At 45.3% G+C, this 18,832-nt stretch overlaps 1 protein-coding gene across 1 annotated transcript in view; it reads left to right on the top strand.

Moving 5' to 3' along the window:
* The window catches only part of IFT172 (intraflagellar transport 172), a 1,142,656-nt gene that overhangs the window by 124,010 nt on the left and 999,814 nt on the right, over positions 1–18,832 (top strand). The window contains exons 9-11 of the mRNA XM_078650113.1: positions 4,855–4,978; positions 6,233–6,328; positions 14,456–14,617. Of these exons, the coding sequence (XP_078506239.1) occupies positions 4,855–4,978; positions 6,233–6,328; positions 14,456–14,617 (382 nt within the window). The remainder of the gene's footprint in view (positions 1–4,854; positions 4,979–6,232; positions 6,329–14,455; positions 14,618–18,832) is intronic.

The raw sequence follows: 18,832 nt of genomic DNA, 5'->3' as shown, positions 1-18,832 counted from the left end.
AAAGATAGTGACCGGTACTTTCAGATAAGAACATTCCAACAGTCACATATTGAGGCTTGTTTAAGCTTGATATTCTATTCAATGTTTATGACTATCAATAAAGATTCTAAAATGGAGAACAAAAGTTCCCTTACCTGTAGTCCTGCTTGTGCACCGTACACATCTTCATTGAAGTCATAAACAGCCCACCTGTCTCTCCGGTTCTTAAGTTGGACATTTAAAAGTGAATGCCATCTGTTGGCATCTTTGCATGTTTTTCATAAAAATGAACTGTGCTCTCTGAGGCAAACTGCCAGATGAGTGTACCTTGGATAGAGAAGCCTCATGGATCTTTAAAGGGTCTCTTTTCCAATATAAGACTATCGGGCTGCATTTTCTTTTTCTATTTACTCATACATTCTCACCTTTCTGAGCAATAATGTGGCAATGAAGTTTAAACGTGCTATTCAGAGTCATTGTATTCTCCCAGAGAATGAAACAGAGTCTTGGTTTAGACCATTAGAGGGTGTTTTTATCATGACACCTAATGCACAATGACACTCTATGGAATTTTTAATTGAATTGAATTGAAGTGCTCCGGTGTCTCCTGTGTTCAGTAGGCAGCATGGAATTATTAAGTGTTTAACATCAATGAAGACTGATACGATGCAGAAACAGAAATACAAGTAAGTAAGCTCTTCTCTCCATAGACATTACCTTTCCTCTTTGTGTAAATACACACTTTTCATCTTATGCCACGGGAGCGTAATTTTATTTCATGCCTCACGTAAGGGCTTGGAAGATTTTTTGAATTAATCGTTATATTATGTATGGATTAGAGCAGCACAAGGTACAAAATTTTGCTAGGCTCATTCTCTGATTTTTTACGAGGGAATCAATCAAAGCATTTATAAAGCGCACTACTCACCCGGGGGGGTCTCAAGGCGCATGGGGAGGGGGGTCCGCTACTGCTCGAACAGCCAGGTCTTGAGCTGCTTCCTGAAGGCAAGGTGGTCCTGGGTCAGGCGGAGGTGGGTCGGGAGGGAGTTCCAAGTCTTGGCGGCCAGGTAGGAAAAGGACCTTCCTCCTGTGGTGGCTCTTCGGATGCGGGGGACGGCCGCGAGGGCGTGGCCGGTCGATCGAAGCTGGCGTGTTGGAGCGTAGAAGTTGAGGCGGCTGTTGAGGTATCCTGGGCCTTGGTTGTGTAGGGCTTTGTGTGCGTGGGTGAGGAGGCGGAAGGTGATTTTCTTGTTGACCGGGAGCCAGTGCAGATCTCTCAGGTGTCCGGAGATGTGGTTGCGACGGGGGATGTCCAGGATGAGTCGTGCTGAGGCGTTCTGAATCCGCTGGAGTCTCTTCTGGAGTTTGGCGGTGGTTCCGGCGTAGAGCGAGTTTCCGTAGTCCAGTCGGCAGGTGACGAGGGCCTGGGTGACCGTCTTCCTGGTCTCGGTGGGGATCCACCGGAAGATCTTACGTAGCATGCGCAGGATGTAGAAGCATGACGAGGAGACGGCGTTGGCTTGTCTGGTCATGGAGAGGGAGGAGTCCAGGATGAATCCCAGGTTGCGTGCGTGGTCTGTTGGTATGGGTGCGCTGCCCAGGGCGGGGGCCACCAGGAGTTGTCCCAGGCGGAGGGTGAAGATCCCAGGATGAGGACTTCCGTCTTGTCCGAGTTCAGTTTCAGGCGGCTCTGCATCATCCACTTGGCTACGTCTGTCATCCCTTCGTGTAGGTTGGCTCTGGCGGTGGCGGGGTCGTTGGTGAGGGAGAGGATCAGCTGGGTGTCGTCGGCGTAGGAGATGATGTTGAGGTTGTGTTGGCGTGCGATGGCTGCGAGGGGGCTCATGTAGACGTTGAAGAGCGTCTGATCTGAACGGGGGGAGGCGGACTCTCTGTGTCCTTCCGGCGAGGAACGAGACGATCCATTCCAGTGCCTTCTCCTGGATTCCGACGTTGCTGAGGCGCTGCACTAGGGTGCGGTGGCAGACAGTGTCGAAGGCCGCGGAGAGGTCTAGGAGGATGAGGGCCGCTGTTTCTCCGTTGTCGAGCAGGGCTCGGATGTCGTCGGTGGCTGCGATCAGGGCGGTCTCGGTGCTGTGGTTGGCCCGGAAGCCAGACTGCGAGAGGTCGAGGGATCCGTTGGTCTCGAGGAAGGCGGCCAGCTGCTTGTTGACGGTCCAAGAGCAGTGGTCTCCAAGAAGTTACGTGGCTCCTGTCCAGTAACCTGAATAAAGAGTTTCCAATTTGTGTGATTAATATGTTTAAAGAGAACTGCAGGACTACAGCATGTCAATGAAATCAACATCCAGAGACCCTCATCAGGGACATCCAGAGTCGGTACCAATATAGATTTAACTAACACGCTTGTGTGCCAGATAGACTCTATTTATTATATTAGATATGTTTAAACTGTGCATTGCAGGATAGTTTGTGTGGCTATTCCAGAATCGACTCGTGCTCAGAATCATGTAATGGTCATGCAAGATCTGTCTCCTAAGGGAATGTGTAAAGAGGCTTGAGATAGATTTCAGTATTGGACATAGACTTTGTATATTTAGCTAATTAATTTACTTCCATCTCCCCTGTTATACAATCCTTGTACCACCTTCTGCGTTGGGTGTTCAGTGGGCTGGCTATGAAATAGATGTAGCAGCATGCAGTTGATACTGGTATGTAGGCAAAGTCAGAGCAAGAATTGAAGGGGGGCTCATAGGGAACAGTAAGTGATGTAAGGAGCCGTGAGAAAAAACAACTTGGGGAATGCCAGTGTCAGCTAAGTTACAAACGGAAATTATTTTCCTCTGTAAGCTAATCTTTGAGATCTATTAACACTGTGTGTGTTATAGGTGGGTTTTCATGTATTATGGGATTTTGTGGCGCAGGGGTTGCCTTCTTTATCAGAGGAAGCAGGGAATGAGTTGCAGGTAGTACAAGATGGCCGGGAGGCAGCGAGATTGACTATCAAATATTGTATGGTCACCACAGATTCTGTAGGAAGAGCCATGGCTCAATCAGTTGCTCTGCGCTGACATGCATAGCTGCATCAGTCTGGGTTTGCAGAGCCTGTGCAGGAGAGCCTTCAAGATGTGCCATTTGATGAACAGTCTGATTCAGCCTTGAGGCAGTTCAAAGCTGGCCGTTCTGATAAGTCAACTTGAGTTATTTTGTAAACTTGGGTTGGTGCTGATCTTGTGTTGAGAGGTATCTGCTCAACTGAGTGTGATGTTTTTATTTGACAGGTACAGGTGGTGTTTACTTAATGCAAAAGTATGACTATCTGGTATCTTTTCAAGAAGTTTTCAAACACTTTTTATAGTGGAATTGAAAGACAAGAAATTGGCTCAAGTAGATTATGTGATTGAAAAATCAACAACCATAAATTACCTAATAGGCACAGTTTTAAACAATAAATAAATATTATATATATGTTTTAATAAAGGTGGAATTGATAGCTACTGTAATTACTTAAAAAAATGTAGTGGTGGGTTGACAATACTATAATAATATTTTAATGGCATTAAAAAGGAGGAGATTGCTCCTTTTGCACCCCTTAGTTGACCATTCCTAATTAGATCCTCCTGTCATACTCCTCGTTCAATCCTTAGGATCCTGGACTATTTGAATTGCGGCCTTCCAAGGAAAGAAATCATTTTCCTTCGAATTCGTTTGAAATACTTGTGGGGAGCAGGCTCACTTCATCAACTGCAAACAGAGCAGTTACCTGAGCCTTTTCAGAAATCTAAGCAGGAAGGCAGGCTCAATCCTGTCACCGTAGCTTGCAGATCTGTGTACACCAGAATACTGAAACTAAATACAAGATCCCTGGTGTATACTATGGAGGGTCCAGAAAGAAAAGATCATAGTTGTATTGGGAATTTGAATGTTTTATCTTTTTACACTAGTCAATAAAGCAAATATCAGTATTAAGAAACAGTAGACTCCTTGATGGACTTGGAGACCTCCCTTGCGTCATCTCTGGTACTTGGCAGCCAGGAGTGCAACAAATGATGCTGCCTTGTGAGGAAATGAGGAAAGTATCAGTGACCTTTAACAGTGAAGCTTTAGGCTGTACTCAAAGTAAGGATGAAGGGGTTGGCGTAACATAGAAAACAAACTGATCATAACAGTGCAGATACGTTTATTGGACATTACTTTCTTGTCACTATTTCCACCAGTTAGTCAATACTGCCCTCAAGATATGACCTCTCCCTTGTATTTCAGTACCTGGCTTTCCCTGGAACCTAAGGTTGGGAGCAGATGGGTGGTTGCCTCTTTTTCCCTCTCACAGTCTACTACTTTGACTACCTTTGCAGATCATGTTTCCTGCCTGGTGGTCTGTTCTGTTCCGATGGAAGCGTTGAGTTCTCCTATTTTTCCTGTCAATAACACTCCTTCCCTTCTGTTGGCTTACTAAGGTCTCTCCCCTAGTACCCATCCTTATTCTAACTCTGACTTCTGCCATTGTGTGAATAGGACTTCCGCCTGTCTCATAGTGGATGAAATCTCCTCCTCATCCTTTTGCTCCGGTCAAGGAGGGTGAGTGAGGCAACAGAGCTGACTATCATGTTGTGCTGTGGTAGAGCAGAGGCAATGCCCTGCTACAATTCTGTACTAAGATGTTAGCCAGGATTCTGCATTCCAAACCTGCTCTCTGGACTGAGCTATGGAGTCTTGTGGAAACTGGTCCTTTTAATCATAAACCCCTTTGCAGTTTTGTGATAGAAGTTTTGACTCGCCGACCTGTTTATCCTTCTGTGTAACATGTGTGATTTGAAGGATTCCAGTGGTAGTATGTACTTGGATATTCAGGCCTGTCTAATAATATGCATTCTTTCTCATGTTACCTTATCACTTTGTCATCGGTATTTGCAATAGGCTGCGGGTGCTGAACTGGAGTCCACGTAGAAGTGCATGGGAGGAAGCCAAACCAAAGGAAATTCCAAATCTGTACACCATAACAGTCTTGTCCTGGAAACGAGATGGGTCCCGGTTGTGCGCGGTGAGTATCCAGCGTTCTTGTGCAACCTACTCTTGTAATCTATCTCTTTCTGCATATCAGAAGGTTGGGAGTGATATTCAAGCCTTGTCCAGTCTTTCTTGTCAGATTTCAGCATTTGGTCCAAGCCTGTGCAAGTGCACACATCTGTATGTATATTTGATGTGTGCTGAAGATAACATACAGTGAAGTGGTGATGTCTGACCAACCTTACTTGCGGTTACGCTACCCGGTGGAGCACCCAACCTTCACAAACCTCGTTTACCTACTTGAACTTTTTCTACAAACCTTCGCTGTGCACCGAGCCACATTTCTACTCATATATATCTCACAACCTTACTTGCAAACATAAAAAACAATAATCAATTATAACATTTTCTTCATCCGTAGCAGAACCGTTTGTGCTGGTTGCACTCAGTGTGAGTTCTGTCTGTGTATGTTGAGGATGTAGTTGATGTTTTTATATATTTTTATTCAATCATATTAAGAAGCCATTCCTGTATAAAACACCTTAGAAAGAAAGTTTCTGTAACCATGCCTCTTCCCATTATATACTCCAAAACAGAACGTAAACAGCATTTTTAATTTAGTACATTGCTGTCCTAATATGCTCAAAATACCTCCAGGTCCCCTCTCCCAGTCTGAGGATGGTGAAGGTGGAGGTCAGGAAATAAGGAGAAGAGGCTTAGTTTATCTCCAAAAAGAGCTGAAAGTGTTGCAGCTTCTCTCAGGGGCAGGTATCTGTTTCTGCATCTCCTAGGGGCAGGTCTGTGCTGTTCTACCATAGAGATCCTTCCTCTTGGTGAAACTACTCTAGTCTCCACTACTCTAGTCTAAAATAAAAAAAAACCCTAGTGGCTATAATTATGGTACATATTTACTGGAAGGGCTGACCTTTAGCCTATCTGATGCTGCAACAATGTTTTCGGCCACTGTTCCTCATCAATTCCAGTAGACTTCTGGGTAAGGCCTTCTTGCACATGTTTCCAGCTTTTCTTATTCCCGGCTTACAAGAGACACACCTGAACCTCCCACTTACAGGTGATTTTTTTTTTGTGTGCCTAATTTAACCTTTCAGTGTGGGAAATGGCTGGGGTGAACACTATCACTACACCCACACAATACTTTTTACATTCTTCTAAACTTATGCTCATGCTCTGATTTCCTCCATAGAAACAGTTATGTGGTGTGGCACTTAAAATTAAAAAAATGGCTTGGTGTACATTATTGCCTCATATTTCTTGTTTTTTTTTCCAGGGCACCCTGTGTGGCGGAGTTGAGCAGTTTGATTGCTGCTTGCGCCGAAGCATCTACAAGAATAAGTTTGAAATGACATATGTAGGTCCAAGCCAGGTAGGTCTTTCAATTTAAATTGTATTTGGATCCATAAGGAGGCCACCAGATGATCATGCTCAGTCCCGGTCTCTAATGCAGAACAGCATATTTTATAAATGTACTCCAGAGCCCTTAGTGTGACAGGCAGCCCTTGTGAGAAGAGTGGAAGCATATCTATTCAGCACCTGCACCATTTTTACAAATTACTTCTAATGTTTAACTGTCCCTATTCTAATTTTGTACAATTACATCTTGTATTAGTATTTGTTACATTAAGTAGCTTGTTCATTTCATGTTCACTACCCCTCAGTATGTTGTTTTCAAAATACTGCCAAGTGCCCTACATTTTAGCTTCCAGTCATTTACTACATGTTACAGAGTTTCTCTGTATAAATTAAGTTGTGTATACTTTGGTGAAAAAAAACGAATTCAGGTGTTGTCAATCATGGGATCTTCATTAATATTCATCAATACTGACCATCTTTATGTGTCTTTAGGATCTGGAAAACACATAGACAAATATACTTCATGTTTTAGAATGAAGATACCCATTATTGAGAATTGATGTTCATAAAAAGTAACTTTTTCCTTGGCAAAATCAAGTATTCGTTCATTTTTATAATAATTGAATAAATCCATGACGGTAAACAACTATTCCAGGCGGTAACTTTTTTCTATTTTATGGCTTATTTTCCCAATCACATTTGCACCGTGTATCTAGTCCACTGTTCACCATTTTCACTATTACATACTGATTGTATTCAGAATCCCAGCAATGCACCCATTGACTACAAATTGTTTTTGTCACTTACACTTACCCCAAAAATGTGTGACTTCACAATTATCTGGGTCCAGCTGTCTAAACCGTTAGACCTTATCATATTTCTTGTAAGTCTTCTAGGATGTTCTCAGCCTTCTCAACATTAGCTTATCAGCAACAGTTAAAACACATTGAACAACATGTTATAGGCCATTTACTAATATGCGCCATAGAACCTGTCCCATTATTCATCCTTGAAGTGCTGCACGTGGAACCGTCTCACTGCTAAATCTGTTTATATTCTGTTGTCTCTAACTGATCCTTGCCTCAATTTTATTTAATCTAAATTAGGGTGTAAACCCTTTACTGTATCAAACCTGGTACACTTTTTGAATCTTTGTTATTCTTTTGTGTCTAGAGTCTAGTTCTAGGGTTTTATATCATATAACAATTATACTGCCTTTTTCTTGGTTTCTGCTCATATTTGTTCTGCAACTGTGTAAGTTAATAAGAGAAGCCAGCCATTGTGCTACTAATGCACAAAAGAGTGAGCTGCTGTTGTGGAATACATTTTCTTTCCAACGACAGGAAAGCAACTCGTATCAGACTACGAGAGATTTTCAGCCAATATTCCCCTTTTTCAAACACGAGAATTGGTCTTGTATCCAGAGAACAGAAAGGATAGTTTTTACATAACATCCCATGATATAGCATTTTCCTGTCAAGAAGTTAATGGTTTTAGTTTATGGGCAGCTGTTTTAAAATGTAATTAATTTACTTCCACAGGGACCCAAGGTCACCTTGTGAGAGCCACCTTTCATGAGCGCCGAGGGGGCTCATGTACACGTTGAAGAGGGTGGGGCTGAGTGAAGAACCTTGTGGTACGCCGCAGATGACTTCGGTGGCCTCAGATCTGAACGGGGGAGGCGGACTCTCTGGGTTCTTCCAGCGAGGAACGAGATGATCCACTCCAGTGCCTTCTCTTGGATTCCGACGTTGCTGAGGCGTTGAACTAGGGTGCGGTGGCAGACTGTATCGAACGCTGCGGAGAGGTCCAGGAGGATGAGGGCCGCTGTTTCCCCGTTGTCGAGCAGGGTTCGGATGTCGTCAGTGGCTGCGATGAGGGCGGTCTCGGTGCTGTGATTGGCTCGGAAGCCGGACTGTGATTGGTCGAGGGAACCGCTCGTCTCGAGGAAGACGGCCAGCTGTCTGTTGATGGTCTTCTCGATGACTTTGGCGGGAAACGGGAGCAGTGAGATGGGGCGGTAGTTCTTGAGGACGGTGGGGTCTGCCGATGGTTTCTTCAGGAGGGCGCTGAGTTCGGCGTGCTTCCAGCTCTCCGAGAAGGTGGCGGTGTTGAAGGAGCAGTTGATGATGTCCCGGAGTTGGGGTGCGATGACGGAGTCTGCTTTGTTGAAGACGTGGTGAGGGCATGGGTCGGTTGGTGATCCGGAGTGGATGGAGTTCATCGTCCGGATGGTGTCTTCGGTGTTGACTGGGGTCCAGTCGCGGAGGGTGGTGGTGGGGAGCGTTGGTTCTGTGGTTGGGTACGTGGTCTGTTCGCCAAAGCTGTTGTGTATGTCTGCGATCTTGTTGTGGAAGAACGTGGCGAGTGAGTCGCAGAGGTCTTGTGAGGGAGTGATGTCGTTGTTTCCAGCGCTGGGGTTGGAGAGCTCTTTGACGATGCTGAAGAGCTCCTTGCTGTTGTGTGCGTTGTTGTCTAGTCGTTCCTTGAAAGCTGTCTTCTTGGTGGTGTGGATCAGCTGGTGGTGTTTGCGAGTGCCGTGCTTGAGGGCGGTCATGTTGTCTGTGGTCGGGTTCTTTCGCCAGGCTTTCTCAATGGTGCGGCAGTTCTTCTTGCAGTTCTTGAGGTCGTTCGTTGAACCACGGGGCTTCTTGCTTCCTGGCCTGCTGGGATGGGTTTTCAGGGGTGCGAGGTCGTCGGCGCAGTTGGTGATCCATTGTGCGAGGTTGTGGGCTGCTTGGTTGGGGTACGATGATCTGGCGGGAGGGTTCTGGTTCAGCGATGCGGTAAGCTGGTCGGTGGTGATCGTGTTTCAGTTCCTGCGGGGAACCTGTTGCGGGAGGTGGTGAGTAGTGTTCTTTTTGAAGCTGAAGTGGACGCAGCTGTGGTCTGTCCAGTGAAGTCCAGTTGAGTGTCTGAAGGAGATGTGCTTGCTGGAAGTGAAGACTGGGTCAAGCGTGTGTCCGGCGTAGTGGGTGGGGGTGTTCACCAGTTGCTTGAGTCCGAGGTTAGCGAGGTTGTCCAGTAGGGTGGTGGTGTTGTTGTCGTTGTTGTTCTCCAGGTGGAAGTTGAGATCTCCAAGTAGGATGTAGTCGGCGGAGGGGAGGGCGTGTGTGCTGATGAAGTCTGCGATGTCTTCGCTGAATTGTGTGCGGGGTCCTGGGGGTCTGTAGATGAGGGTGCCTCTGAGTGTGGTCTTGGGGTCGGTGTGTATCTGGAAGTGAAGATGTTCGGCGGCTGTGAGGGTGTCTTCGGAGTTGGACGAGATGCGGATGGTGTTTTTGTGGACGATGGCGATGCCTCCTCCAGTCTGGTTGGTGCGGTCTCTCTGGATGATCTTGTAGCCGTCCGGGATGGCAATGGCGGGCGATGAGGAGGCGTCCATCCAGGTCTCCGTGAGGAAGGCGACGTCCGGGGATGTGTTGAGCAGGATGCACTTCAGGTGGTTGCTGTAGGTGCTTGGCTTGGCGGGTGCGGGTGGGTTGCGGGCCCGGATGCCGGTGAACTTGCAGGATTGGCAGGTGAAGGGTCCGTGGGTGCGTCCTGGGGTGGCTTGGTGGCATCCGGGGAGGCGTCCGGTGTTGAGTGCGCTGAGGGTGGCGGCGTACGTCCGGCGGGTGGGATGGCATCTGCGGGGGCCAGGGGGTCTGACACTGGGCGCGGTCCAGGCGCAGACGGGCTTACCTTTGGCGCACCTTCGGCGCGCATTGGGTGCGCCCGCTGCGCGCATGCGCGTACTCTGCCATAAATGGAGAGTGGAGGGTGGCGGAGCGAGGGAGGAGCAGCTGGGAGGCGGGAGCGGGGAGGCGAGCGATGCGAGGAGAGGCTGAAGGAGCGGGGGAGGGGCCGCGGGGAGCAGTGGCAGGGAGCGGGGTGGATCAGCGGGACCAAAATCCAGGCAAGGGCACGGAGAGAGCAGAAAACAAATAAGGGCACGGAGAGAGCTGAATACAGTCAGGGGCACGGAGATAACAGAATACTATCCCACAATACAGAGCAGGATACAATCGGGGGCAGCAGTCAAGGGCACAGGCACGGAGAGAACAGAATACAATCAGGGGCAACAGTCAATGACACAGGCACGGAGAGAACAGAATACTATCACACAATACAGGCAGCAAACAAAGTTACAAGCAGTGGCGGCAGTGGCGGCGGCAACGGGGACTGGCACACGCAGGTGGGCCACGCAGCGGGTGGAGTGACCGGCACTGACCAGGTCAGGTCACAGCTCCCCGCCTCGCGGACCCCACCTAAGTATTTCAGTGGGAGGGAGGAGCAGCTGGGAGGCGGGAGCGAGGTGGCGAGTGGGGAGGGGAGCGATGCGAGGGGAGGCTGAAGGAGCGGGGGAGGGGCCGCGGGGAGCAGCGGCAGGGAGCGGGGAGCGGGGTGGGTCAGCGGGACCGAAATCCAAGCAAGGGCACGGAGATAGCAGAAATCAAATAAGGGCACCTCTATCAATTTGCCATCTGAGTTCCTCTGTGGCAATGACTAATGTGAACTCAGTAGAATGGTTGGCTCGAAAGCCATGTTGAGTACTGTCAAGTAGGTTATTGGAGTCCAAGTAGTTGTTTAATTCTTTATTTAGGGCTTTCTCCAAAGCCTTGGCCACCAAAGGCAGGCAGGAAATGGGACGGTAGCTAGTAACATCACCGGGGTGCAGGTTGGGTTTCTTTCGGATCGGTCTGATACAGGCCTTCTTCTAAGGCAATGGAAAGTCCCCGGACTTTATGAAAGTACTTAACAGAGGGGCAAGAGTCTGACTGACTAGGTACGGGACACCATGAATAGTGTCGGGGACATGAATCCTCTGGGGAGCCTAACTTAATGGTCAGTTAAAGGTCATTTACTGAGTCCACCGTAATTGGTGAGCAACTGGCCAAATGGTTAGTAATTGTGGACCCTTCCTCCAGTCCAAGCGGAGGTGACGTTTGGGGGCAGGACCTGTCCCCTCAAATTCCCTATAAATAGATAGATTGAATTTTGGTTTGAAAAAAAGACGCCATTTTATCACATAAGGTCTGATCAGGGCTAAACTGATTTCCCTGTTGGAGTTTGGATAAGAGAAACCGTCTTAAAGAGCTCTTTAGCGGAGTTCTTTGACATTTCAATTTTGGTAGTGTAAAATCCATTCTTTGCCCTAATAATAGCAACTTTATATTCTGCAAGAGCCTTATTGTAGTTTTTTTTACCTTCTACACTATAGACTGACCTCCATATGTGTTCTACGCGTCTACATTTGGATTTGAGAATTTTTAACTCTGCAGAGTACCAGGGGGAGGTAGGTTTATCCCTACGTTGGTTGACCAATTTTATGGGAGCCCCTTGATCAATAGCGGATCTAATCCAATAGTCATAGCTGGCTGCATCCTGGTTAGAATCACCAGTAAGCAGTGGTACGTTGTTACCTAGCAGATTATTTAGGGTGTCAGAATTGATTCTCCGCCAGGAACGAGTGGTAGTTGGTGGTAGGTGCTTTAGCGGGGATGGAATCTGAAAGGCAGATAAACTAAAGAATATTGCCCTATGGTCTGTCCATGTAAGTGGCAAGATCTTGTCAATTTCAATAGTGGCAAGATTGGTGAAGATGCCAACCAGAGTGTGGAGCGCTTGAAGTATGGGGCCTTCACCTATCTGGGACAGGCTGAAGCCTTCCAAATTATCGAGTAGTGTCCTGGTCGAGAGATTTGTAAACCGCTCTAAATTAAAATTAAAATCACCTAAAATAGTGAAAGAGGAAGTGTTTAAACAGGACTCCAGCCAAGAAAGTAAGTCTTGTATAAAAGGGGCTTTAGGTCCAGGTGGTCTATAAAGGAGCAGACCAGGGAAGGAGAACCTGTTGTTGATTTTGATATTAAATGATGTAGTCTCAGTCCCAGACAAAGGTGCTGAATCAAATGTAATCTTATATTCAGCTCTATATATGATTGCAATGCCTCCACCCAATTGTTCTGGTCTAGGCAAGGCAGCTATTAAGTAGCCAGGAGGCAGTCCTGCCACCCAGTCCAGCTCTGAGGTATGAGTGGCCCATGTTTCCGTAAGGAAGATCAAATTTGGATTGGTTTCCTGCAATAAACACTCCAGCTCCAACTTATGATTAATGACTAATCTGGCATTGAGCAAAATGGCCTTCAGGGCACCGGATTTGGCGCATGAAATGTTGTTATCGTATAAGAGGGTAGATGGAGATGGGGCATGGCAATTATACCTAGCAAAAGAATATTTGCAGAATGGACTTGTAATGTTTAGAGTATTCAAATCCCGGGTATGCAAAGTATGGTTCACACACTTACCCTTATTAAAAGCATAGTTCATTTAAATCTCTACCTTCTATCAATATCTTTCCTCTTCGGCAGAAAGGTCTTTATGCACATTAGATGTTAGTTGAGTGAACATTTTTTACCTTGAAAAAATAAGAAGATGTTTGTGATTCACTGATATGATTTTACAGGTTTACCCACTTCAGAACAGTTTATTTGTAGATGGATTGACTCCTGTATCTTGCTTTGTTATAGAAAAGCCGATAAATAGATAGATAAATTAGTGGATAGTCCCAAAGATCAATTTACAAGAGGCAAAGCTGCAACTGCTGCTTTTTTTAAAAAGTCACAAAGCGGAGAAATCCACGTCAGCCCTCACGTCACCCGACACTATTGTCTCAAGACTAGTGCTGATGCATATTTGGTCCAGCCTATTAGAGACATTTATAGAGCATAACTCTTTCTCTTTTCTTTGATTGCATTATCAAGGGATGAGCTTGCTACCTTATTCAGTGCTTATGATTTTTAGTTGAGCTCCCCCGAAGGAGACAGAAACGGTTTTATCTGTGGTACTGGTTCTTTATCCGGGGAAGCTCAATTAAAACAATAAGCAACCATTGTTCCTCCAGTGAAAATAAAGGGAGCTTGATTGCTCTTCGTACAAGGTCCTAAGTTGCTGCACAAAAAGACATGGAGTAAGTAAATGCCACTACCAAGGTATTATGAGATCGTTGGGTATGTTTCCATAAGCCAAAAGTGTCCGTTTTCTCTCCCTGTGGGTTGCAGCCTATTTATCTATCTCCATGCACCATGTTTCTTTATTTGTTTCTTTAAAAAGGTGTTGTTACAGTGACTTTTTCGAAGTATATTTGGCTTTTATTTTAAAAGAAAATAAGCTAAATGTGGCCAATGTAGGCCACAAATAAGTAAGTCTGGGTGGTGAACTCCGCTCCGCTCGCGAAGTTTTCCGCATTCCGCAGAGCTCGCGAAGTTCCCAAAAACTCCGCTCCGAGCGTCAAGTTGACGAGCAAGCGAAAATCCATCGCCCGTGAGAATTTTCCTCGTTCGGATCGTCAACATCAAGTTGGCGAGCTTGAGCATGGAAAATCAACCTCCTGGCGAAATTTCTCAACGCGGGCAGTCACATTTCTCACTGCGAGAGGTCACGTAGGCTTGCAACTGCTTGTGTAGAGAAACCGTCTGTTTGCGCTGAGAAAGTTGCTGCTCCAGTAAAAATCTACTTGAGCAGCAGAAAGGATGCAGTGCCCGCTTGTGCTGTGCATGGTGTCGTTCGCAATGATTGCCCTTTGCAGACAAGCACCTGGCACTGAAAATCACCGTAATAGGCATTTATCTAACACACTCCGCTGCTCGCGAAGCTCCACGTAGTGCAGCAGAGTTTTTTTGTAGTTTGCGGAGTTCCGCTTAACCAAACTCCACAAACTTCGCCCAGGCTAAAAAATAAGCTGCCAAATTTTTATTTTGAAAAGTTCTTTTATTTTTAAAGAAAAGTTTTATTTTATATATTTTACTTTGAAAAAAGTGTTCTGGGGGATCCTGTGCATGGGCAGAACTACGTAATTACTTTGATTTCCCCCGAAGGATAATTAGGATTACAGGAAATTACAATTTCCATTTTTCCACACCTTCCCAATGCCATTTTAGTAAAAATATTGATGGAGGCTACGAACTATTGTTGCCTCATCAATAATTATTGTAGAGCTTCAACTTCTCTAGTCTCTGTTTCCGTACGTATCTTGGGTACCCGCTGGGAACCTGCTGTGTAGTCTTCCTTACCCCTTCTGATGCACTCTACGTGCTTTTAGGCTTTTGACTACGTCCTGGTATGCTCCAGTCTTCCAACGTTTTTCCTTCTTCTTCAGGTGATTGTGAAAAACTTGTCAACTGGGACTCGAGTAGTTCTGAAGTCCCACTATGGCTATGAAATTGATGAGGTGAAGATCCTGGGGAAGGAGAGGTATCTGGTGGCCCACACCTCCGACACTCTACTACTGGGAGATCTTGCATCTAACAAGCTCAGTGAGGTAATGTATGTATGTATTTATGTTTTTGTGCAGTTGAGTAGAGCATCTACCAAATGCATAAAAGTGAATCATTGTAGTAACAAGGTTTAAAATCGTAAAAATAAAATGGTTAAACATGTATCATTCCAATGAATGAGGTTTGCGCTTCTGCCCATTACACAAAATACATATAGTATGTTTAAGTCTGCACTCAACCAACCATTGTAAATATGGCAAATATTTATGCCTATATCTTACAGTGTTCTTTCATTTCTTCAAACAAAATCACACTATTATTTTGTTATATGTATTACAAATTTGAAAATCAAACACTTGAAAAAATGTAAAACAGCTGTTGAAATAATCAAACAAATTAAAAAGTATTTATTGAGAATGCATAGATATTTTTATTTCAGTAGAATTATGCAAAATGTTGCAATTTACACTGAGGTTATGTTTGATTCATAACATAAGAAGTGCAGACTGTTTTTCTGAATGAAGCTGTGTAATCGAAGTGAAGTCTTTGACCAGAGGTTTTGGGCCTGACTTGTAAAGTACCAACACTTGCTGGGTGCAGATTTGCACTTACGTGTAAGTGGCACATTTTTTGCTAAGTCTTGAACATTTCTATGAGCAATCTGTGCAACATCTGCATTGCACAAAATAAATAACTTAATAACTATGGTTTTAATACGATTACATTTTTAGCAAAGGCAATGCACTCATTACCAAGGTGCCATAGTTTCGCCAGCATTGTATCTTTCTTACGTTCACATGCTTGAATCTTCCCTTCATCATGGTGGAAGTTCCATGGTAACAGCAATAAAGCAACACTAATGCATAAGAATCACTTTGATAGCAATAGATATTGCTAGCCAATTCACATTGTTTTAATGCATCCAAACGTCAGATTTCTTACAGCACTTCGTGTGTTGGGGAGTCTCCCTGAGCTCTGCTCAGTCACAGTGTTTCTGCTGTCAACTTTTGACCTGTGAACTCTCTACGTGGCTTCTTGTCCTTCAAGCAACACCTGAGGTACAGCATTCTGAGATTATTTCCCTATTTTCCAACATGTATGAGGAATCTAAAAAAGGCAATTCAGGCCTTGTAAATCCTGTAGGAAGCAAAGGCTTTTCACTGAGGACCCCCACAAGGAGTTTGTACCCTCAGCATAAGCCTAAAGAGTGCAAGCATTGTCGCACGTTTACTGTCAAGAACTTAAAGGACTGTGAGGCCATGCTCCTTTGGTTCCCGAAGAAGAAGGCACAGACTGACTCTGAGATTGAGGAAATGGGACATTGTTCCTCATGGAAGCCAACGATGAGATGGGCTCTTCCTTATCAGACTCTGAATAGGTAAAACCACTTATCAATGATGCCAGTGCTGAAAGGCCTTCAAGTAAGGAGTCGGCTGAGCGCTTACCCTCTCACAGAAGGCCTTCATCTTCACCTTCTTTGGTTCCTGTCGCACCATTTAAGGAACCTGTTGTGAAGAAGATCCGTTCATCGACAGATCTGTTGTCAAAAGCTATCCTGTCGACAGTGGAATCGACGATAGGGAAGGCGACGGGGCACGCATTCTCTTCAGTGCCTGTGAGGACAGCAGTGTCAACAACTTCGACTACCAGCAGGACGATGATGACATCCTCCTCATCGTTGAAGTTACTGACAACTTTAACATCGTCAGCGAGACATTTGAATGCAAAAATATCAGCAGCAGCAATGTTGACACCCTCAGCATCTTCTAAGAAGACTCAGTTGGCGAAGATTTCATCTGTGCAAGCCTCTTTGATGGCCTTGTCGACGACTGTAGCCGAAGCCATAACCATTTCAGATGAGAGCATTCCACCAACTAATCAGCTAGACATCTCCAAAGTGTCTCCATTTCCTCCAGTACGCCTTCTGGAGATGTAGGAGTCTGGGGATGAGAGTCTATTTGGCCCCGCTTACAGCCGAGCCCAACTTAATGTTAAGTGTCAGGACACTGATGATGGGGGGGCTGATCAAGGCACTTCAAAATAACTTGGTGGTCAATTTTCCTTCCGTGAAAGGCATCCACAGCCCACCCAAAGATCTGACACCTTACAGGAGCATTATTCTTATGATGAACCGGAAGATGAGCAATAGTATGGTTAAGGGGACATAGTTGCAATCCCCATTTCTCTGGTAGCAGATCTGTGCCTTATGTTAAATGATTATTACAAACGGTTTCCAGAGGCAAATGTGCCGGCACAACAAACCTTAACCCTTTTGGAACCTCCAGAGTTAGTTTCCCCTGCAAAAGCCCTCCTTGTGCACAACAACAGGAAGGACGTCTGATTCCTACTATCACAATAAGAGATACTTTTGTTGATAGTGATGGGGACCAACAACCAGAGGACTGTGAGATTCCTTCGGTTGATGGTGATGCCCAACCAAAATGGGATGACTCTTTAAGTGGATTCACCGCTAACTGACATCGGAGGTTTCATGAGCTTCTTGAAAGAGCTTCCAAGTGCTTTGACTTGCCTCTCCCAGTCAAAAAGACAGAGTGTTTTCTTTATGACTTTTAGAATTCAGCGCCCCGTTAAATCCATTCCCATTATTGAATATATCTGGCAGAAAAATCTAAAGCTCATGAAGACCTTGACATCAGTGGCAGCCGTTGTCCCTAAGTTAGACAAAAAGTAAAAGGCACATGACAATTCTCCGGCATGTCTTTTCGGTCAGCCTCGCCTTGATTCTTTCATCATGGAGGCAGACCAACGGTGCTCAGATCAATCCGTCCACATCTTGTAAGGCCCGCCAGACAAGAAAGGTAGAAGACTGGACAGTATTGGCAAATGCTTTTCCGTTACAATAAAGGTTTCTTTAAAAAAAAAATTTAAAAAAAAAAAAATTTGGCAAATGCTTTTCCGTGATGGCGGCAACATATGTTACAGCGTTCATCGCGTTGGCTATATTAGGGAGATACAACCATCAGATGCAGTTGGATATGTCAGCCTACCTAGAACATCTCCCAGAGGATAAAAGAAAGGAGGCAAAAATATTCTTTTGAAGAGTGAAAAAGCTTCCTCTGAGATTATAAACGCTGCCATGGACATTTAATCTACTGCGTTCAGACAGATGGCAGGAGTCGCTGTACCATGCCATCAGGGCTCACTGAAGGCTACTTATTTCCATCCAGAAGTGCATGCCAAGATTCTTGGTATGCCATTTGATGGCGAAAATATCTTCGGGAAACATGTGGCTGTCGCTTTGCAGTCAATAAAAGCAGACACGGAGACTGCACGATCCCTAGGTATCTTGCAACAGCGTTACATTCAGCTCTTTTGAGGGGACAGAGGTAAAGGGCAGTTTGGCTCCAAAATGCCTTAACAGAGTAGGTACCAACCTTACTCCCAGCAGGGCTATCACTCACAATAACAGTCACAACAGCCATACAGATCAACAGCAGCTTCATCATATTCTCGTCAATCATCAAGATGACGTTTTCCGGCAGGAGGAAGTGCACAGGATGCTTCTAGACATCAACGAAATTACCCAGGCACCAGTCACCTCAGTCCCACCTACACACTAATTCAAAAATCCCATTTCCAAATTTTACGGACATTGGAAGAACATCTCTTCAGACAAAAGGCTGTTAGACCTAATCCAGCATGATCACACACTGGTATTAGTTCAAAAGCCTGCCAATTTCTCTCCTCACAAGCAAGCTTATTGTCATTTTTTTTTTTACTAGAGGAGGTTCTGTTGTCTCATCACAGCACAAGCTCCTACTCCAACTTCTTCCTCATCAAAAAGAAGTCTGGAAAATGGAGACAAGTTATGGACTTGAGGCTCTTAAATAAGTGCATCAAGAAACAACCTTTCAGGATGCTATCCTTACAAGAGATCCTACAACTCCTGAATACATTAGACTACATGACATCTCTGGATCTTTTCTTTTTTGAGAACCTGGAAAGATCTGGGGGGCAAGATGGCCGCCGTAGCTCTGTAGAGGAAAGTCGCTTTTACTCCTCTCTCCTACCCTAGGATGATACCGGGCTATTGAGTACGGGGATGTGGGACCCTGCTGCTCTCTTACACCGTATTTCAGCTGAAGCATTTAGGACAGGATATCTGAAAAGAATAACTGCTACTGCGAAGAAAATTTGGTGTAGCTGCTGGAAAAATCTAGCTAACATCGATAAATCATCTCCCAAAATGTCACAGCGAAGTAAGCAAGTTAAAGACAAAGATAAAACATCAGCAAATG

The sequence above is a fragment of the Lissotriton helveticus genome, chromosome 6, assembly GCF_964261635.1.
Source record: "Lissotriton helveticus chromosome 6, aLisHel1.1, whole genome shotgun sequence".
NCBI classification, from domain to species: domain Eukaryota; kingdom Metazoa; phylum Chordata; class Amphibia; order Caudata; family Salamandridae; genus Lissotriton; species Lissotriton helveticus.
This window is presented reverse-complemented; position numbering and strand designations above follow the sequence as displayed.